This window comes from Paramormyrops kingsleyae, chromosome 11 (genome assembly GCF_048594095.1).
Source record: "Paramormyrops kingsleyae isolate MSU_618 chromosome 11, PKINGS_0.4, whole genome shotgun sequence".
Taxonomy (NCBI): Eukaryota; Metazoa; Chordata; class Actinopteri; order Osteoglossiformes; family Mormyridae; genus Paramormyrops; species Paramormyrops kingsleyae.
Window position 1 is genome coordinate 9,255,702 of NC_132807.1, and position 22,479 is coordinate 9,278,180.

General features: G+C 49.2%; 1 protein-coding gene across 1 annotated transcript; it reads left to right on the forward strand.

Moving 5' to 3' along the window:
• Positions 1–429: 429 nt before the first annotated feature.
• Positions 430–22,340, forward strand: LOC111845594 (mothers against decapentaplegic homolog 3). The gene is made up of 9 exons (XM_023815116.2): positions 430–1,622; positions 13,882–14,075; positions 14,349–14,483; positions 15,044–15,118; positions 15,200–15,250; positions 16,485–16,697; positions 17,130–17,267; positions 17,395–17,539; positions 19,145–22,340. The coding sequence occupies exons 1-9, from the start codon at positions 1,420–1,422 to the stop codon at positions 19,266–19,268; spliced, it is 1,278 nt and encodes a 425-aa protein (XP_023670884.1). The 5' UTR covers positions 430–1,419; the 3' UTR covers positions 19,269–22,340.
• The last annotated feature ends 139 nt before the right edge of the window (positions 22,341–22,479 follow it).

Consider the following 22,479-nt stretch of genomic DNA (forward strand, 5'->3'; position numbering starts at 1 on the left):
GAGGATCCCACTGTGCCCCCCACCCCCACCAGGCTGAGAGCTGCGAGGGGCATATTGCTGACAGAAATACGCACACTGATTCAGGATATTCCCCGGGCAACGAGCCCGTTTTTCACGGACTGGACAAGCTAGGGCAAGCCTGATTGCATATTGCGAAGTGCCCCTCCCCCAGCACAAAGTGCACACTGACTGAGTTTTAAGTCTGGATAGCATCACATAGAAGGACTGAAAACGCACATCTCACATTCACATTGAAGTAACGATCTTTCAGTTCGTTTATATTTAACATTCCCTCTAAACGCCAAATTTGATTCTCCCTTTTCAAAATGACGTGCACAATTTCTGTGTCATGCGCCATTATATAAATATACACATAATAAACGAATAATGTGGTACCGTGTGTATCACTGTTGCGTCCTCGTGTTGGTGTTGGGTGGGGGGCTCCCTCCCACAGCCCGAGGAAATGCACTTAGGTAAATTGGTGTATTTTGTTACCCACGGAGTGTGAGTGTGTTGCGTGCGAAATACTGCCATAACATCCACGGTGTAGCGGTCCCTGTAACCCACTGCATAACCGGTTAGAAGGTTAAATTCAGCCGTCCACGTAACTATGCTCCTTATACTACAGTTCTTATGTTTATCTAAGAGTAAACAAAGTCATTCGGGTGTACACATCAGCATCTAACCATATTCTATCAAACTAGAGCATGTATACTGATAACATGAAGAAATCAGACACGCTTTTGTAGAAATAGTCGCAGTCTTGTGAGAACACGGCGAATCCAGGGCTCCAAGTACCTTGACCGACATTGCTACCCAGTGCAGACCGTGCAGATTTATTATTTTACCAATTCGCGGCAGCCAGTCCGCAAGGATTCAGCAAGAGCTCGGGGGTCGGCGCACATTTGCATTACCATCAGACTAGCCTGAACTCCGGCGAGCTTTCCGCTGCACGACCATGGAGCGAGCAGCGCGGAGGAATACGCTGCGTAGCACAGGCAACTAAAAGACCAACTTTGCAACTACAATTCTCGGCGAAAAATACGGCGCCAGTGGTTATTCTCTCGTGGTTGTAATTTAAAAATTAATGTCCCGTACCGACTCGTACGGAAAACGTTTGGGTTATATTGAGCTGGATGGGAAAGTAAAGCGCACGGCAAGGCACTATATTTAGTGGCGGATTATTACTAGTTTCACTAGTGCAGAGAGGAGTTGTGGGGCGGACGTATTCTGTCTTGCCGAAGAATCGGAACGATCGAAGTTTCAGTCCGGATCGCGGCTGTTTCGTCCGACTTTATGTAGGTTTTTGCGGAAAAAAACAAACCCCATCATCGCGGTCACGACGTCTGAAGAAGCGGCCCCTGTGCTCGATCCCAGTAAAGCGGCTCGTAATTGGGGGAGGACATCGGCGAACTCAAGATGTCAATTTTGCCGTTTACCCCCCCGATCGTGAAAAGGCTCCTGGGCTGGAAGAAAGGGGAACAGAACGGACAGGAGGAGAAGTGGTGCGAGAAGGCGGTCAAGAGCCTGGTGAAGAAGCTGAAGAAGACGGGCCAGCTGGACGAGCTGGAGAAAGCCATCACCACCCAGAGCGTCAGCACGAAATGCATCACCATACCGAGGTAGGGCACCCCGCCGAGCCGGAGCCCGGGGCGCCGCCGCCGCCAGCTGCTGCTTCAGGGGCTCTAACTTTTTGACAGCGGCGCCTCCATTTTCCCCCTTCTGCTGAAGGTTACTAATGCTTAGGCTGCGCGTGTGAGTTGAGGGGGGCTTTAGAGTAATTTTGTTTCGGGTTTTGAGAGAAAGGACCATGTTTAGTTGTGGGAATAAATAGCAGAGTGGAGTTGGGGGGCGGCGCTGAGCGGCCGGACGGAGCTCCCCTGAAGCCGGAGCGTGTGCCTGTTACGCCGAGGCTTTCCTGTCTAAGGGCGCGGAGGGGCTCTGCGCCCCCCGGCGGGCCGTCGGCCCGGGCAGCCACAGCCGGCCTAGCGAACCCACTACGGGGCGGGCTGCTGCTTCACTGACATGGCAGCGGTACCACTTTTGACCCCCCCCCCCCCTAAAAGCTCTCCGCCGGCGAACTCAATTCTGCACATTTTTTTCAGTGCAACTTGTTGCCTTGAGGGCGGCCGGGTAGCCGACGCGAGCAGCGCGTAACTCGGTGCCGATGCCCCGTGCCTTTTGAGACTGAAACCGACCCCCTGGACGAAAATTGCGGAATCTGCCGCTGTCTGAAGTTATATAATGCGCCTCTTATGTGGGACGGTAGCTTAGGCTGTATGGCGGGCTGCGTAGGCGTGTAATGAGGATCGCGCGTGTATGTATGTATGTATCTATCTATCTATCTGTGTGTGTGTGTGTGTGTGTGTGTGTGTGTGTGTGTATGTGTATGTATTTGGTCCCCCCAGAGTACTTCTGACATGTTAGGAACCAGAGCTTAAAATATAATACGCTTATTCTAATATGCACACTCATTCACGGCTGTTGTGTTTTGCAATTTGGCTGGAACATTAACTTTCATTTGTGACACTGTCTGCCACCGCCCGCACCGGGAGCTCATATAATTTGGTGGCCCAGTGGAGTAATTTTAATGTTATTTTAATTTCTCCAGTCGCTGCTTCCACATAACCCAGTTTCGGCTCCGTGTGAAGTTGTCACTGTATATCACTGTAAGCCGTTTATGTAACGCGAGACTAATCACTGCAGCCGGCCTCGTTCTGGAGAGAAGGCTCACGCTCCCTGATTTCCTCCCCATTTCCGTACTGTTCCTCGTTATACCCGCTTAATGCGTCTGAACGGGCCGCCGATGGTGACAGTGTGATTCAGTCCGGCGTAAGTGGCACTTAGCTTGACTGCGTGAAATTGTTCGTCGTGCTTAAACCGCAAGCAGCACTTGCCCAAAAAGTAGCCGTGAGATTTCGACCTGACTCAAGCTGAATTATACCCCCGGGAGGAACGAGGCCGTGCCGGAGCCCCCGAGGGTAACCGTTTGTAGTCACGCGTTTTCCCTGCTGGTTGAGCTGATACTTTGAGGGCTTCACCGACATATTACACTTGTGGCTTTAACCACAAACGGCCGCCTAGCTAAGCCCCTGTGGCAGGATGGGCTGCCTATTTTTTCTGTTTCAGCTTTGTCTGGGTCTTAAAAGGATTGTTGTGCTGTATCCATAATTCCTGTTAGGAGGTTGAATATGAAGTTTTTCGAAGTGCTGATTCACTTCACTCAGTCACAATCAAAGACAATGCATTAAAGTTATTAATAGCTAATAATGTATGAATAACTGAACGAAAAAAATATAGCTTTTTCTGTTTGACAGCTCTATCATATATTTTCAGTTTCATTCTCTGCTTTTATAAACGTGTATATATTTAATTCCATTAAATATTGCTCCATTTCTACCCTTAAATACCCTTAACATCAGAGCTGTATTCCTGTGTGTTGTTCCATCTTATATTTGCCCCGAGCCAGCTGACCACTTACTACCTGAACACCCATGTTGAACAGCAAATCCAGACCTTCCAGTTGAGGCCTTTCTTATGGAACTGATGGATTTTATCAAATCATTTTTAAGTCTCTTCTTTCTTGGCTGGCCGATGATTTTCTGGCCAGGTGGGGTTCCTGGTTTCAGGTGTGGACTGAGATGATTTTATTTCATTTTTGTTTGACAGCAGGTTAGAGCAGGGGAAATGCTCTCTCGCTCTCTCTCTCTCTCTCTCTCTCTCTCTCTCATTGCAGTTTCAGTACAAGCTCACATGGAGAATGCCCAGATGTCACATGTCAAACCTGAAACCCACAAAGGCTTCACAGAAGATGTATAGCAGAATAACAGTATAGATATTTACTTTTTGTTCCTTTTTTGTGCATTGAGAGAGAGGTGCACAGCTGGGTAGATCCTCTAATGTTCAGGGATCAGTTACACCATGCTGCAAAGCTGATCAACTCAGCAGCAACACTCTGTCTCACAACACCAACTGAAAACCGTCACGCAGGTGCAAGACATCATAAATAATAAGGGTTGTTTCCTGTCACATTGTGCTGGAGTTTTCATCGGTTGAATCGTTCTTTTATTGGCAAGTAAAAGGGGGGGGTGATTTTTGTTTTTGGTGCAGATATCAGCATGCTTTACCTGTGTATAATGTTTTGTCTGCTTCCAGGTACTTTTCATTTTCACATAATCATTAAGTTGAAAAGGCCTTTGAAATTAAATGCCATTTATGTTCATTAATTGACCATTCATTTGAAATTTCAAGGCGGTCAACATAACATTGTTAAAGAAGTTACCAGACTGTCACGATGCTTTAAAATATATTGAAGAAATTTCTGCAAGTAAAAACAAAACGTCCTTCTGGCTAAACTAGATGGTTAGAGGGCTCTAGTTGTTGGGATTAATACGCAGTGCAATAAGCAAAAAAAACAAAAAAAAAAATTACTGCTGCTAATTTTTTTTTTTTCTTTTCAAAGACTAATGTTTAAAATCAGCAAAATGTAAATTTTCTGTTTTCCTTACCCCACTGCGGAGACTCCCTTGGGTTGTCCCACAAATTATGTTTTTAGTGGGGTTCTACTAAACCAATGCTGCTTAGTGGGACCAGTTATTTTCGTTCACCGGTTAGGGGCACTAATGATTTGCAGGCTCTTGTTTCTTTTAACAATTTTGTGCCTTCTTTTTAAGTGCCTTGCTTAAACTACTCAAATTCTGGTCCTGTTCCTATGTTTAAAATGTTTGCGTGCATCCCCAGATCTCTGTAACCTGATCACCTAGGCACTCCTATTACTAAATGTACTTCCAATTCACTGGCGTGGTCCTATGGCAGCTGTGCAGGTATAGTACTGTGCAGTGACAACAACAGCAGTCGCAGGCACAACAAGTGGCAACAAGCACATACCAACAGATAGCAGCCTGGTGCAGCAGCAGAACTGGATCTTGGGGGAGGAGTTGGGAAAATTTCACTAGAAGTACAGAAATTTCCAGCTGTTGAAATGTGCAGATTTGAAATCATTTATGCATTATGTTTCTGGTCCTCCATATGCTTTAGAATGAATGATTCCTTTATATCAGAGCCCACTTTGTTCTGCGAACATTGCTTAAGTGAAAGCTTGTCTAATGAAAATAATGTACTGTTATTTGCTATGTTATAATTTTAATTGGTTCCAGAGGTCCAGCATTACACCGCAAATACCTCAGATTCACATTCAGACAGTGCTGGATGTTTTTGAAGTGTGAAGATGCGAATTATCCAGATTCAGTGCTGCCTGTCCCCTTTGATACAGTTGATCAACATTTTCTGAAATAACCACACTTTACAGCAGCTGAGATCTTGAAATTGCTCGGGGTCGCTGTACTGGTTTTTTTGTGCGATGACATCTGAACAAACTGATTGAAAATTTTGTGAGAGGAAGGAGCTCTTATGACCTGTGATCAGCAGTTCGCAGAATATTATGAATTTATTTAATCTATAGATGAAAACCGGTTGGGTGTTTTCCTGTATGACGAGAGATTACTGTACTTTGACATAGTATGGATTTTTTCCAGGGGTACTGAAATGATTGCGTAACTGGTGTGTTTTTAAGTTAAGCTTTTAACCCACAAGGTATTGGAAACTGGAATGTTTCCAAAATGGAATTCTTATGGTAAGAATAGGTGCCTTTGCCTTTATTGTTACATTGTGGTATAATGGTAGATGTACTGTATATTCCCCAATGTCATATTGTTTATGCTGTGGGACATGTTTCTGGCGTCCCCTGAACTTAAATCTTTGCATTAATGTAAATGGTCTGTAGCTTCAATAGGGACTAAAATGATGCATGTCCAGTATGAATGGAGTGATTTATTCTCCATATATATTATGGGTGAAAACATGACTGGCAGGGGGATGATAATCATCAGCTATATAGCTTGTAACTAGTTAGCTTAAGGCTGCAGTTTCAGCTGATATAATCATTTAGTTTCCAGTATTATCCGGGTGGTTCCGCTTTATTTAAATATTCATGTTATGTATGAGTTATCGTTAAAGCTGCAGTATTTGTGCAGTGTCTGCTAACTTTAACCTTCTTTATATTCATGGAGCAGATGATCCTGCCTTCTGCTAGTGGGTGATTGCTTGCAAGACCTTGTCGCATGTCTTTAATGTTGAATGCTAGATAGTCTCACTTTTGGGAAGAAACCAAAGCTTTTGCCGAAGGTCAGTTTTATGCTGAAACATGTTGCCAGGTTCTGTGCTCAGAATGGTATGCTGACCTCACTCTTTTGTCTTTGTAGATAGGAGAGCATGTAGTCCGCTTAACACAGCTGAAGACTTGAAAGCCCAAATCTATTAATGTATTTCCTAACACAATCACTTAGCCTGTTGTATTAATATCTAAATCTTAATTGCGGGAATATGAAATTAAAGATCTTAAATTATTCTTAGCTTTACATTGTGCTACTTTGGATCCTCTGACTAATATTTGATACACAGTCCACTACGTTAAAATATGCTTGCTTACTGGTGCTCAGCTCTCCTTTTTGTCTTATATTCTATAGCTAGTAAACATGTAATCACAAGAATTACAGGAGTGTGCCAGCGGAGGTAGCTGTAGGTTGAATGGGGTTTTGGAGAACAAAATTGTGTAGAATGAATAATGTTTGACCATGGGCAGCTTGTGTGTTTGTGTGACTAACAAACCGGGAAAAGCATCATGCTCGTTACACTTGTAATTATGCTGTGATTGTTTATATAGTGGCTCTCAGTGTTTTGTTTTTTTTTTTGTTTGTTTTACTTAATTCTCAGCACGTTATTTAATCTCCCTGGATCTTCCACATAGATGTTAAATCTGTCTGGACAGACTTGCAGCCTCTAAGGCATGAGCTTCAGGCAGCAGCTGCTGTGTTTGCCCTTCGCCAACCTGGCACACTCAGACGAGAGTCGTGGCCTGAATGGCGCTTAGCAGCACGGTCCTTATTTATGCCGGGCGTGTAGAATCTAAAATGACTTTGGCCAAGGTGGAGCAGTCATCGGCAGTCATCTGTAAACTACTTTCACGACTGGCCTCGTGTTTAGCGTCTGCTAGATTACATGCCCAGCTTAGCTGTGTTTGAAGGCCTCTGCGGTTTCAGCAAGAGGTGCCTAGGTCTTTTACGAAACGACGGTTGTCAGTACAATGACAGCAGCTTCAGTCGACTCCTCAGCCTTGGTTGTTCTGCAGACACTTGTGGAGTCATAGTGTGGCCCCTTATCCATGGAGGTGATGTTGGGGGAGTGTTTCTCTCTCTAGAACAAAGAACAACCACATTGGACCTGTAAAGCCATAAAATAAACAGTTTAAAGGTGCAAAGTGTGTCATATAATTAAAGAGCACCTCTGAGTGAATGTTGAGGCAGTTGAAAGGGGTTTTTTTTTAAGCTTGTTTTTCATTTTTCTCTAGTGTGGGAGAGATGACTAATCCTACTTTCATCACTAATTGAACTCCGTCTCTGAATTGAGGTATCCGATCTTCTGTGTTGCTGGGCCACTTTTAGCAGTTTGTAGGCTATTTGGGTGGGTTCTGCCTGAAAGGCCGTCTTTTTCATTTAGGAATATGAGAGCTCTTTAATGGCTGAGAATGCTGGTTTGCAGACTGTTGCCTCTCCATCAGTGCATGCAGACCGCCGCCCCAGGCGCTAGATTCCTTACAACGACTTTATTGTCGGGAATTCTTTCAGGAAGGAGTTGGCCAGATTCCAGTACCAGGATCGGGTCATGTCTGCACACGTCTCAGAGGTTGGCTACACAAGAGTGGGTGTGCTGATTCACTGGGGAGCTGAGCTGTTGTTTAGGCGGGGTGGAGGGGAGGGGATTCCCAGTGCCCCAGAGTGCGAAGGGCTTATTAAACCACACAAAGGGCACTGAGGTAGCAAGTCACATGTCCATGCAGGCTCACTGCTTATGGAAGCATTCTGGAACTTAAGTGATTGTTTATGGTCACTGAAGGCAACTCTGCCTGACATTTACCGAAGGCAAAAAAGGGAAACTGTAAACCAGCCCCTAAAGTGAGTTGTGGTATAAATACACTAGTCTTCAGTTTTCTCTTAATAGCCCAGTTTGGTGCTTTTCTTTCCTTCTTAAAAATCTTTGGGCAGGTTGTTTTCGACCTTGTTGACCGTGATTAAGTTTACAGCCTCTGGGGGGTGGAAACGAAGATGCTGTCTTACTTAAAAATGGTCTTCCTCTGGTATTTATGCTGAAGGTACACTTCAGCATGCCCCCCGCCTCCCCCCCCCCCATTAAAAAACAAATGGCAGGGTTCCCGCTGGTCTTAAGTTTAACATAAACATGGGCTCCCCTTCCCCCACACCTCTGCATTTATTTTTACATTTAACTAGCTGAAGTCTGACTTTGGAGTCTGATCATTGTTGATCATGATGGTAATATGCTGAAGATGAAGCCTTTTGTGGGGACATTCAGGGAGGAGTTTCTCTAAATCATTAAATCGAGATCTCCTTTTTCTGAAAATGGCAGTCACACCGCGGCGGTATAATGTCCTTGTCATGGCTCGAGACGTCAGCTGTTTATGAATGTCGGCAGACAGTACTGATGGTGGGGAGTTTTGGGTTTAGAACAGTCGGCTTTAAGAAAAAAAAGTGGTGAATAACTTTTGTTGAAGGGTGATTTTATTTTGTAATGAGCGTCTGTCAGCATGCGGCAGCAGGGTGAAGTACACAAAGGCTTTGAGTTGCTGAACAGACTCCTGTGCACTTGTCTGCACTCTGAGAGACACAGGTGGAGGAACACACACACACACAGGCACACGCCCACCGGGCGAGCGCAATGCAGTGGCCACTCAGACATCCTGTCCTTCAGAGGAGGAACGCAGTGAGCGGAAGGCTCTTCAAGTCTGCTGTGCCGGTGCCCTGCTGTTCAACACATTTATTTTTAGTAAACAATGACATAAAAGACCATCAGACTTAAAAGGAGACATGAATACTTCACTGTGATTGGTAATTGTGATAACCACCCCAGTTACTGGGAGTGACTTGAAAAATGCTCTAATTCTTATGTAGTTATTACTGTGTTTACATATCAGTCCCCCGCCACCTCTCTCTTAGTCTGAACAATCTCACCCAAAGCTGCGAGTGTGCGCTCGGAAGTTCAGCACTGAAGGTGGTGGGCTGGCTCATCGGTCCTGCCTGTACTGGGCTCTCTGGGGCGTAACCGGCTGTGAAACAGGCCGACGGCGAATCGGTTCTCCGGTGCGGCAGCGACTCTCCATAGGCGTGGCTGAGTTGGCCACACTGCAGTGGGCCATCGTCATGGAGGCTGTGCCAGTGACGGTCGAGGCGGAGTCTCAGCTGGAGCAACATGGAGTAATTTGCAGCGTCTGTCTGTCTGTCGTGTGTGTGTGTGTCGTGTGTGTGTGTGTGTGTGTGTGTGTGTGTGTGTGAGCGTGCGTGTGTGTGTGTTGCACAGCTTGAGGTTCACTTAGTCAGCTCTAAGGAATGCTCTGCCGGGCCCCCGGGGAGGGTGTGGGCTGGTGTTTGGTTTGCGGTTCTCGCCGGGGTGGAAGGTTTAGAAAGCAGCGGCTGCCACAGTATCTGCGGGGGAGAAAGGGCACCCTATACACTGACAACAAGCCTGCATTGTGCTCCGCCGCCGCTGCTGCTCCTTACTCTACCGGAAAAGAGAGATACCAGCGATGCAGCGCGGGCGGTAGATATGGACGGCTCAGGAAGTACAGGCGTGTTGAGCTTGCTCTTGGCTAGCTGATGTCAAGGCAGCTCCTCGCCTCCCATCCCATGTTGCAAAGAGAGAGATCTGCACAGGAAGGGGCTGTAATGCATATCCTGTAGTGCTTGCGAAGTTGTCCTCCTTACACATTTGGGTCCAGCAGCTCAGAAGGGGAAACCACTTGGAGCTTTCTAGAATGGCAATAGAGAGGCTCAGTGACACGGAAGAACATGAGGGTGATGCAGGTCAAAATGCGCTCTATCACCGTGCATAAATCTTCCTGTTTCAACACCGCCAACAACAACACATTTTCATACAGATCAGTCGGCCCTGAGCCAGGAAAACAGTTAAAGGTGACCTTTGTGAAGTATGTGGTTTCTCCTTGTCGTGCCCAACTTAACAGTACATTACATGGGGCTTTTCTTCTTGAGTGTCAATGAGAATCACTCAGAACATTGGAATGAAGAAATGTGTATCGGAAAATGCTGTGTACACAGCACACTCCTACGAAGGATTTCGATGCCTCGTCAATCGCAGAAACTTCCTATTTTGGTAAACTGGTGTAGCTTTTCAAAAGGACTTGGCGGAAAAAATGTCATTAACAATATGTTTTGACTGATAAAAGGCAAGAGGATTGGTCTCTCTTGGGCACTGTCTTTGAATATGAAGTTAGCTACTAATGTAGGTGCATGTGTTATGATTGGCGAGAGGAGACGCCTTATGTTACCCGAGTAACTCCAGACCCTCAGGGTGTTGCCTGGACGGTCTTCGAAAGCTGACATGATAGATGGGCCGTGATATAGACTTGCTCTGTGACAGGTGGCTTTGTGTGCCATTTTTTTGTTAATAGTCCTACGTAAATAATGTGTATTTGTCTAGCGTTGGTTGTTTCTTTCATCTCCAGTAGCTGTAGTAGGTTTTAATTAAGGTTGTTTTGCGTCTAGCTTGTAAGTCTAATGGTTAAAGCTACAGGTATGGCTCTGTTTTACCCTTGAGCAATATTAAATGTATGAATTGTGTAAATAATATATTGGGTTGGTATTTACTTGCATTCATTGTTCCTTTCCCGTGTCTTGCAGTGCATCCTTCATGTGTCTCAACTGTGTGAGTGCAGTCTTTACAGCTCCTAATTAATGCCATTTATTAGCTGGCACATCTGCACTGTTCATGGTGAGACATCAGGAGCAGATTATAAGCAGTGTGAGCTAACGAGGACTCTCTCTGGGTTAAGTTTTCCATTCAGGCAGCATGGCTTTACCAGTAGAGACATTTCCTCATTTCTGACATGGGGAGGGGGGTCCTCCAGTCCATGACAAATTCAAACCGTCCCCGGCCAGTTGAGCAGAGAGACAGCCATCGTCTGTCTGCTTCCCTGTTGCCCCCCAGGAATTTGGGCCCCCTAACTACTTTATGAAGCTTGGCAGTGACATCACCAGTGGGTCGTTGACAAATGCACTTTTTCAGCATGGGGAGTGTGGTTTCTTGCGTACGGGAATTTCACCAGCTTGGCTTAGGTTAGTGATGGGCCTTTTAGTGCACTGGATTCGCCTGAGTGAGTTTGGTGTGCGCACTAAAACACAGACGGTTGTATTTAAATGCCACTGGTAGCAGGGGATTGGCTGGCAAGTAATGCAAGCCCCTTAAATATCGCAGATAACAGGTCTGGTTTCACACGGCTTCGGTGTCGGTTAGAATGCTGGTATGATAGCTAGCCACAGGCGTGTGCCAGTCCCCGGCGTGTGGGGGTGGGGAGGGGGCACGCGCCGGCCAGCGAGGAGATTGTGGCGTCAAGGCAAGTGAGTCTGTGTTTGCTGCCATTTCAGAAGGCCAAGGAACTGGACATGTGTTTGTGTTGGTGAAAGGGTGACTGGTGCCACAGCGTCCTGTGCTGGGGGGGGGGGGGGGGAGGGGAGGGGAGAGGGACCAGCTGGGTAAAGCCTACGGGCCGCAGTAAAACACTAAAAGAGGTCTGCCACCACCGCGGTGTCTTTGTTCCCTTTTCCTGCCGCTTTTCTTTTCCCTTTTTGTTTTTGTGGTGAATGGTTACTCATGTCTCTCCCTCTCTACCGAGTGCAAGTTCTGCCTGACTGACCTTCCCCCTCCCGCCGCAGTTGGCTTTTATTTATTTATCAGTTTGTTTTTTTCTGGTCACGTCTTCATACTGCGAGCGTCTCGCTGCCCCCGGTAGGGTCAATGCTTCCCACGTCGCATGTAATGCGAGTGTCACAGGTTTAAGGGTACGGGTTTTGCTAGGGGGGGGGGGGCGTTGGGGTTGGTGTCGTCCACCCATGTGTAGCGGTGTTTGTCAAGCAACCGTAGTAAAAATGTCAAGTGTTAAAACCATGTAGATGCTGGAGGGTCTAGGAATAGCACTGGGGAGAGGGATCTGTTGGGGGAGGGGTGTAACTTGGGCTCAGACTGCAGCCAGCTCAGACATGCTCGGTGTGGGCGTTTCAGGTATTTGTGCTGCTCTTCAGATTAGACCAGCAAGGCTGGACTGAGAGCAAGAGCAAAAGCTGTCCACTCCCCCCACCGCACAAATCCGGTCCCCTCAATGGTGACAGCAGGCCGTTGCTTGGGGGGGGGGGGGGGGCGGTGTTTATTGTCGGGTGGATGACTCCCCTCTCTGCATATGGGAGTACTTTCTGCCACGCCCCTACATTCCTTTTGCACATCGATCCAGGCCTTTATGGGTCCTGCTCCTCACGCTGTGTCTGTATCTGTAGGCTGAAAACTCAGACGTTCCTCGCAGACATTAGTGACAGATCCTGCCTGTGAAGGGGGTTAAGAGCAGGGAACTTGAAAGGGGGGTGGCAGGATTAAACTCCGTCACTCAGCTAAACACTCGACCCCCCCCCCCCCCTCCTAAAAGTCTTTAAAGCCTCCCTTTTGGTCACGGGCCTTAACGGCTTGGACACCCTCCTGATGCCGTACTTGGCCAGCATACGCTGCGGTGTTGCTCCACATACGTGTTCAAAAATACAGATGCCAGGAGCACACAAGGCCGTTTCACCAATCCCAAACACGATGTTACGAGCAGCCCCTCCCCCTCCATGTTGGCCAGTGGGCGCCCTCTGGAGGGCAGGGCTGACATTGTCCTCCACATCTCCATGCCCTCAGCCTGCTGGTGTCCTGCTCGTTAACCTTCGCTCTTTACCATGACTACCGGCTCGTTGATGTGTGAAGCTGGAGGAAATGAGCAGTTTACGGATTTCGTGCCACTCCTTTGGCCTCTGCTCTCTCTTTAAAGCTTTTATTGTAGTTTTTACACTTTTAATAGCATAAAACAGGGAATCTGCAGGGCGTTAAGAAACATTACTGTCAATGTTTCAGTTTGAGGTGGTCTCTGGCTTTTAAGTGGCCTAATAGCTGCCTGTCTAATGACTGAGAATTAACAGCAGGGTGGACGAGTTTCCTGCTTCCTGTTAACTTGGCAGAGTGACAATCGCTGTAAAAAGCCCTGTCCTTTTGGACGGTACCTGCAGTAGAATAATGTTTAATGCAGCTAGGGGTCATCTAGTTGACTTTTTAAAAGCTGTGGGCAAATCTGAGCCCTGTTTTCCCTGGTGGTGAAACAACATTTGCTTCACCGAATTGTCAGTCTGTGATCTTCGGGCTTTGGCACTATAACAGTGTTAGATGTCAGTATGTTGGAGTGACTTCTGACTTGAAACGGCTAAGTTATAGGGTCGTGGTTATTCTGCTCTGTAAGCGGTAATTTTAGGATTTTTTTTTTAGTGCCTCTGAATGTTTTTGTGGAATGCTTCATTGGAGTCCCATTGAGTCTAGCTTTGTATATTATTTCACATGAAATTAAATGCAGAATATGGAGCTGGTTTCTGTGGCTGCACATGTGACCCGCGGCGTATGATGTAGCCGGGGAGGGGCTCCTTCCCAGTGGTGCCTCTCGGATCTGGGTGAAAGGGCCAGTCTCTCTCTCAGGCAGGAACATGGATCCCCAGCGGCGGCATTTGCGTAGACCGCGGTCGGCCTGGGAGGGAAGAGGGGAGGCCGTGTAACCCCCCCCCCCCCCCCCGCGCGGACAAGCAGAGTGTGAAGGGTGCTGTAGGAAAAGAAATCGAATATTCATTGACTCCTGAAATTCTGCAGAAAAAAAGCAGATTAATCAGTGTGGGTGGGGCAGGTGTTTTGGAGGCAGGCAAGCTGAAGGCTTCTGCGCCCCCCCCCCCTCCCCAGGTCCCTGGACGGCCGGCTGCAGGTGTCCCACAGGAAGGGCCTGCCCCACGTTATCTACTGCCGCCTGTGGCGCTGGCCGGACCTGCAGAGCCACCACGAGCTGCGTGCTGTGGAGCTCTGTGACTTTGCCTTCCACATGAAGAAGGACGAGGTCTGCGTCAACCCCTACCACTACCAGCGCGTGGAGACACCAGGTAAAGCCGGCAGGGCGGCGAGTGGCACCATCCGCCGTGGACAGAGCTATAATCTCACCTGTTGTAGTCAGAGGCCTCTTCTCTCCTGTTACTGTCTGTTGTGGAACCATCCACTGCGCTCGTTTAGCAGTGCGTCTGATGCAGTCAGTCTGAGCAGCTGACGTTTTCTTCACTAAGTTTGGTGGTTATGAGGAGCGTGGCGGTTCTGCTGCCTGCGCAGTCATCAGCGGCCGGCTTTAATGACCGCTGAGATGTTCCCCCGTTCCTCGGCAGTGCTTCCTCCAGTCCTCGTGCCGCGCCACACGGATATCCCGAGCGAATTCCCGCCGCTGGACGACTACAGCCACTCCATCCCAGAGAACACCAACTTTCCAGCTGGCATCGAGCCCCAGGGTAACTACATCCCAGGTGAGTGGGTGAGACAGACAGGCAGGCAGACAGGGGCCCAGTGTCTAGCAGAGTCACTCTTTCTCCTCGCTGAGGGTTTTCGGGTGGCGGCCGCTGGCTCCACTTCGCCCGGGAGGCCGTGCAGAAGTGTGTCAGGAGAGGAAATGGGGGAGAAGCCAAGAAGTAGCCGGCTCGAGCCGGGGCTCTTGGCACGCTCGTCGGAGCGTGTCCAGCCCTGAGGTGGGGAGGTGGGGGTTGGCAGGGACCCGCCTCGCTGGAGCAATGCAAAGCTGTCAGCCTCAGAGCTGACCGTGCTACGGAAGACACAGCAAAGGGCGGCCGAGGCCATAACCAGACCTTAAAGTAGACTTTCTTTATTTGCCATCTGTCATGAGTATATATCCCCTCCCCCCCCCACCAAGAACACTACCTACCTAAGCTTAATTAACTGGCTTTGGACACAGCATGGCATCAGCCTGGCTCAGAGAGGCACGCTGCCCGGTTGGCTAGCTGCGGAGGGATTAGCTGGCGCTGTGCTGTAGCGAGAAGGCCTTGTTTATGATGTTCTTCGCATGTCTCAGAAACACCACCTCCGGGATACCTCAGCGAGGATGGAGAGACCAGCGATCACCAGATGAACCACAGCATGGATGCGGGTGAGCAGCGAGGGCTTCTCGCCCCGGCCTCCGCTGGCCGCCCAGGACCCGCCGGCTCATGTGCTTCTCGTCTTTCGACAGGTTCTCCTAACTTGTCGCCGAACCCGGTGTCTCCTGCACACAGCAACCTAGGTGAGGAGTGTTGCTGAGTGTGGCGTCATCCTCCGCAGATCTATGTGCACCGCATGTTCACTTCTGCTGTCAGGAAGCCCTTCAGATGAGATGCTCGAGTTCAAAAAAATATCCCGTTAAATTTTAAACCCTCACTCTCACCCCGGCAAGCTTGTCTCTCTGTCTCTGTAAAAGAAATCTGTGCCTCAGCGTTGGAAAAGAGGAGGACTTGATGCTCTCTGCAATTAGGTACTTGACCGCTCAGACCCCAGATCAGTGCCTCCTCTTCATTTCCGCTACAGTGGAGGGGTAACGTACTTCAGACTGTGCACTGCACAGAGCTGTGCAGAGGTGATGGCTGCCTGCATCCTCATTCCTAAAAATACCCCTTCAGATGATATCACCATCTCCCAGTGAGGAAGGGCTGACAGTTTTCTAGATGTACATCAAGTCTATTTTTGAGAGTACTTTGAATGACCCCCTCCCCTCCAGTCAGCCTCACTGGCAGTGAGAGACCCCTGACAGATACTCTAATGCCCATGTTTGAGCATAAGCAACAACAGGACAGACGCCATGTTGGAAGCGGTTCTTACATACGCGTTTCTCTGCAATATCTGCAGTAATGTTGGCCTTGAGGTCCCCGGCATACGTCGTCATTCCCTGACTGCTTTGACTCCCTTGCATCAGTTACTTAGTTGGCTGTCATTGGTCGAAACCATCAAAGTGACAGACCTATGGGTTTTGAAGTGGTTTCCGGTATTGCTGACAGCGGATGCAGGCAGACGGCCAGCGCGCCGCGCCTGTGGCTCTTATGTGACGCCTTTGAGGGCAGGGGGAAGCCGCTGGTGATAGGAGCCTTTGTTTTCCAGTTCACGTTATCGGCAAGATACCAGCCGCCTGCTGAGCGGACCATCGCAACATGACGAGCGCCTTCGAAATATATCTGTAATATATGTCAGGATTTACATGGCCGGCCCGGTGACTTCTGCTGTTCTGAGCCTGTGTTAAGATGAAAGGGTGGGGAGCCAATAGAGAAGCCTTTTCATTGTATTTTACCAAGAGCTCCTCTTAACCATGTAATTTACCACTTTTGCCCCAGCCTTCCAGTGGCGGCCATGTTTCCGCATCCCTGCCGTGGGTTTCTGGGGTCTGATGCAAAGGCTGATGTCAGAGTACCGTTGATCCCTTTGCCTCCTCCCTCTGACGTCCCTTGTTCCCTAATCCTCTCCGCCCCGTGGCTTGTCTCCTCTGGCAGACCTGCAGCCAGTGACCTACTGTGAGCCAGCCTTCTGGTGCTCCATATCCTACTATGAGCTGAACCAGCGCGTCGGGGAGACCTTCCACGCGTCGCAGCCCTCGCTCACCGTGGACGGCTTCACCGACCCCTCCAACTCGGAGCGCTTCTGCCTGGGCCTGCTGTCCAATGTCAACCGCAACGGCGGTGTGGAGCTGACGCGCCGCCACATTGGTACCCCTGCCGCTCGGCTCCCTCTGGGATCTGCCGCTTTTCAGCCCAGTAGACGTATTTAAATGGCGGGATCAGGCACCCAGAATCCAGCCTTCAAACTGATAAACAGCAGTAAGGGTTGAGGGAGCACAGTAGTCTGGATACTTCAGTGGTCATGAGGACCTGCATCAGTCAGAGAAATCTGAAATGAAAGGTATTAATGCCATTTTCATAGTGATCACTGGGCCAGCTGCCCTTAATTGTAATATAAGCCTTGTTTATGCATCACTGTGGTTGACTTCAGCCTTGGGTTGATGAGCCAGTGTGATGTAGTGATGTTCTTAAATCTGATGTATTGGGTTCCGGGTTTCTTTACACGAGTAACGGGCTGAGGAGAACTCGTCCAGCCTTTGAGGTGCGGTCGCTTAGCGCAGACTCGTCTCGCCCTCCCAGGTAGGGGAGTGCGGCTCTACTACATCGGGGGTGAGGTCTTCGCTGAGTGTCTCAGTGACAGCGCCATCTTTGTCCAGAGTCCCAACTGCAACCAGCGCTATGGATGGCACCCGGCCACCGTGTGTAAAATCCCGCCTGGTGAGCCTCACCCACGGGGGTGGGGGGGAGACCCAAGCGGCCGCCTGCCCCACTGCCCGCTAGCGCGTGTCTGTCACTGCAGCTCCTTCCCCTGCCAACGAAGCACTTCTGCTTGTTTGCCGTTCAGGCTGCAACCTGAAGATCTTCAATAACCAGGAGTTCGCCGCCCTGCTGGCCCAGTCTGTGAATCAGGGGTTCGAGGCCGTGTACCAGCTGACACGCATGTGCACCATCCGCATGAGCTTTGTAAAGGGCTGGGGAGCCGAATACAGGTGAGAGCTCTAACGATCGCCCCCCACCCCCCCAAAATACACACACACCTCTCTGGGGCTCCTAAATAAAGGGGAAATATTTACTGGGGTTTCCACGAGTCCCCTGCTGCCCCACCGACTGTCTTCTTTACTGGCAAACAATTTTTAAAGCTCACAAAACACTCGAGAGAAAAAAAATGAGCTGTTGGAGTTTGAAGTTTCCAAGCCTGTAGCGTCGCAGTGATTCAGACGCAGTTCAGCTGGCCATGCGTTCCCAGTGAGTCACGGGGTAGAGAGCTGAAGCGTGGGTCCGCAGCTCGGCGGAGCGTGCACAGCAACGGGCAGGGCTTGCGATTGCGTGACTCACAGCACTGCGCTTATCCTCCAGGGCTTGGGAAAGGGAGAGGGTGACGAGAGGGGAGGGGGGGCTGAAGGTGAATCACCACATGAGTCTGGCCCGTCTGATCTAGATGGGATTCTGCTGCCCTTCCATGCCAAGTTTTTAAGCGTGCTGCGTCAAGAAGCACGTGTAACCCCCATCCCAGCCTTACGCTATCATGAGTAAGCTCAGTGTTTGTGGGGGGGGAATCCAGCTGTAATTGGAGCCATTTGTACGCTCCTGACCAGGGAGATCTCCTGGGGAGCCCAGCTTATGAACTGATTTTGGAGCTTGGTCAGGTTAGAGCTCTTTCTCACGCACGGTTACTAGGGAGGAGGATAACGGTTTGACAGAGTCATCACAGGTGTCTTAGCCCCGCCTGTCAGGCCCTGACGAGTATCTGCATGTCCCGAGTAGAGATGCGAAATCTGAAGTCTGTTACAGCTACGGACAGAACTGTGCTCTATGAATGAATGTGTGTATCTAGATTTCTGCCCTGACTTGAGGCTGCAGAGCCAGGAGTAGGTACCTGCCCTGTTTAAGAAAAACGACCTTGATGCCCTTTTTATTATAAGCGAAGCATGTTAAAAGGAGGGAATGAAGCTCTGTCACTTTTGAAGCTAGAATATGAATCTGGCTGCTGGTTGTGTGGTGGGACATAGACAGTCTTCACTCCTTTAGTCTAGAAAGCTTTCGGCGTCGGCTTCTGCAGCACAGTGTGTTCTGCCTCCTCCGTCGTCACGGTAATAAGGCGGGAGGTGGTGAATGGCTGCCGCCGCCACGCATCACTCAGGCATTGTGCGGGCCGTGATCGCTCTGGCACCTGGGCGTCGCTTGGAGCGAGGGGGCCTCACAGAGGCTGTGAAGAGGATACTGCCTGCCAGCTCTGTGAAGGCCTGTATTAAAGAAGTCTTCGAAATGCAAAGTTCAGTCTCTGGAGGCAGGAATAGAGCTTCATCTCTATAGACTTTCAGAAGCTGAGGAATGGTCAAAAAGGAGTCTGAGTGCAGGAGTCTCTCTCTCACTCAAGGCTGGCGCTCTGCCTGCGTGAGACACAGCTAAGGGCTGAATTACTGCCTGGATATCAGGCTGCTACCAGCTTCATTTGTTTTATCTGTTAGCTTGTCTTGCCGTCAGAGGCCAGCAGAACGGCAAGATAGAAAAGTGCAACATCAGCTCCACGAGAGGTGAAAATTGCAGGGAAGACGCTTAACATCATTCTGGGTGTGCCCTCTCTCCCCCTCCAGGCGGCAGACTGTGACCAGCACCCCCTGCTGGATTGAGCTGCACCTAAACGGACCCCTGCAGTGGCTGGACAAGGTCCTCACCCAGATGGGCTCCCCCAGCATCCGATGCTCCAGCGTGTCCTAAAAAAACCAGGGGGGGAGGGGGGAAGCTTCCTCGGCACATACCAACGAAAGCACAGACCAAAACCCGAGACGTGAGAGTACTGCGAAGGGCCCACCCTCCCCCCGGTACCCAGCAGGGGGGACAAGCGCCGCCTTCGCTTCATGCAACCTTCTTAGCACTTTTTTTTTTTTTTTTTTGTAGTCCATGTGTTGGCAAAGGGGATGAGTGCATTACAGACAGTACAGCTAGTATGGTGTGTCCGCGTGGTCCTCGTCACTGCAGTATGGTGTGTCCGCGCGGTCCTCGTCACTGCAGTATGGTGTGTCCGCGCGGTCCTCGTCACTGCAGTATGGTGTGTCCGCGCGGTCCTCGTCACTGCAGTATGGTGTGTCCGCGCGGCCCTCGTCACTGCAGTATGGTGTGTCCGCGCGGCCCTCGTCACTGCAGTATGGTGTGTCCGCGCGGCCCTCGTCACTGCAGTATGGTGTGTCCGCGCGGTCCTCGTCACTGCAGTATGGTGTGTCCGCGCGGTCCTCGTCACTGCAGTATGGTGTGTCCGCGCGGTCCTCGTCACTGCAGTATGGTGTGTCCGCGCGGTCCTCGTCACTGCAGTATGGTGTGTCCGCGCGGTCCTCGTCACTGCAGTATGGTGTGTCCGCGCGGTCCTCGTCACTGCGGCTGTTTGGGGAGGAAAAAAATTGGCATTTAGTTGCAAACAGCTGTAGCATGTAAGCAGTGAGAGTGACTTTAAAACGTCAGCGGAATAATCTGCACATTTCAGTTGTACATATATCTCGTGTTAGATAATGAACCATGCTACACTTTTTTTGTATAGAACAAAAAAATACAGATTTCACTGAAATTGTACGGTTTTAGTTTTATTCATAGGCCAGAAGAATAAAGATTGCTGGAGGTTGATCATAAATATGCTAAATGTATAGTATGTATAGTTTCCATGAGGTATTCCGCCATTTTCGCCTCAGAGCAGCTCTTAAAGGGATACCCAGTAAGATGCTTTTATGCATCATGTTTTGTAAACCCCCCCCCCCAGTATTTTTTTATTAGTACTCATAGTGTTAGTAGTTTAGAGCAGGGGCGGAGGTGCCTGTGTCTGAGTGATCACACCCGGCTCCTTGCATTGCGAGCTGCATGCTGCTCCTCGTCTGTTTCTTATCCGCCTTGAATGCACCAGTGAGGCTGCAAAGTCGCTCGGGTATCCTGAGTGTCCTGTACAATGCTTAGGGCCGCACTGCAGCCACGAAGACCCCTTCTGCCCTGGGATGTCACCATGTCGGGCAGCTGGCACAGCGGGCGCTAAGCCAGTCCCCAGCTGGGCGCGTGGTCTCTGCCTGCTGGGGGAGCCGCCCCACCTTTAAGCGGAGCCTCTGGTGCAGGCCGGACGCGTTCCCAGTGCGGGGTCACGTGTGCGTATGATTAGTGCTTTATGGCGGTAGTTTTCTATCGGGACTGTAAAATGCGTTCATTCAGTAGTTTATGCAGTAGTGCTTAAGCCAATCAGTATATTAACTTCTCAGTGTCTCTTGGACAAAATGCAGCTACGTTTGTTCCAACTCTGCCAAAGTGTCATGGTGTTTGGGTCTATTTTTAGATGCGCATTTTGACAAAGCTAAACATTTGAACAAAACTTTATGAAGAGAGAAACTGAACCAGTTTATTATATATATTTTTTGCATGAAAAAAAAGTCCTGTATTGAAAATACAGGAGTGTATTGCTATTTGCTTTCTTTTTTGCCATATGGAGGTGGCAGTGCAGAGCAATGAAGTGTGATTTAAAGGGCTCTGTGGCATTAACACTAATGGAGAAGAAAGCTCTAGAGTGCCCACCCTTGACAGAGTTGTGTGGTGCTTGCCCTGACCTCCAAGACACGGTATATAGGAGCGAGTGTGTCGGCAAGACATGCAGATACCTTCAGCTGGTATAACTACTGGGCTTCGTTTAATTGTTTTCAGGCCATAATCCCAGCTAACGTGACGGCGACGCCCGGGAGGGGCCCTTGAGACCAGCCATTTCTCCTGGTTACTGCGCGTGTGACGATACCAGAGCAGTGTGTGTCGGTAACAGGACCATCCTGGGTTTTAAACTAGCTTGAGGAAAGAATGGATCTTTATATATATTTCTATAAAGATGCATTTTCTGAAGTTTCCACTCTGTACAGTAGACTTTCGTACCAAGTAGATTTTTAGAAAGGTATTTATTGTAATGTGGTTCAACACAAACAATCCTCTGTAATGTACCAGGAAGAGGGGCAGATGGTGCGTCCTGCTACTCATGTCCACAGAACCAGCAGTTTGCAGAGGCTGGTTTTTAAAAGTGAAATTCCCCCCCCCCTCCCGATAAGCCCCCTTTCCCTTCCTGATTTGCTAAAAATTTCCAGTGAAGAATGTTTCTTTTAATTTGAAGAGCTGGTTTTTTCCTTCCCCACAGCCCTCAGACCCAGTGGCGTGTTCGGGTGCAGGGCGGGACCCTCGCTCTCAGCCCCCAGCCCCCAGGAGTCTCTCACATGATGGGTGGGCAGGTGCCAGCCGAGTATGGGGATGGAAAGCAGGCACACGCCCACTGCATAGCACGATGGTGCACGTGACGTTTAGCAGTTATTAAATCCAGCGCATTAGTCAGTGCTTTGTTTAGTTTGTCTTGTTTAGAGATGGTCTAAGTGGATACTGGTGGGTTTGAAGTTTTCCTTTCCAGTCAGCTTGTGTGTCCCCCTCAAGCTAATCTGTCACAGAGCGCACTGCACTGGTACAGCAGCGAGTCCCAGGCCTCTCTGCCGTGGCCCCTTCCTGTCATCAGGGCCTGGAGGTGTTCCTTCCACACCTGCACCCCAATCAGCCAGCCTGACTATTATAAAATGTCCTCTACGGATATTTAAAATTTATATTTTTAAAAATGTACTCATCCCCCGTTTCAGTACTTGTTCTTGATTTCCCAATGTAGCCTTTAATTGGTGCTTAGTCGTGTGTGTGTGCTTTTTCAGTCTTAGGTGTCCTTTTTGTATAAAAAAAAAATATATCCTTTCCATTTAAAATATTGCTTTGTATTTTGTTGGTCTTTTAATAAATACTGAAAGTGAATTAAGCATTTTTCATCTTCTACAAAAGCGAACAAAGTCTCCGTGTGCCGCAGTGACAAAGTACTGTACTATAATTACGGTGAAAGACTATCAGCCCAAAAATACTCCAAACTGGGTCCAGCAGGGTCTCGCTGCTCTTA

What these genes read in the sequence shown, in the direction of transcription:
- LOC111845594 (XM_023815116.2), top strand. Translation starts at nt 1,420, where the DNA reads ATGTCAATTTTGCCGTTTACCCCCCCGATCGTGAAAAGGCTCCTGGGC. An exon ending in GAACCACAGCATGGATGCGG is followed by an intron (nt 15,119 to 15,199) that starts GTGAGCAGCGAG and finishes GTCTTTCGACAG; the next exon opens with GTTCTCCTAACTTGTCGCCG. An exon ending in GCTGACGCGCCGCCACATTG is followed by an intron (nt 16,698 to 17,129) that starts GTACCCCTGCCG and finishes TCGCCCTCCCAG; the next exon opens with GTAGGGGAGTGCGGCTCTAC.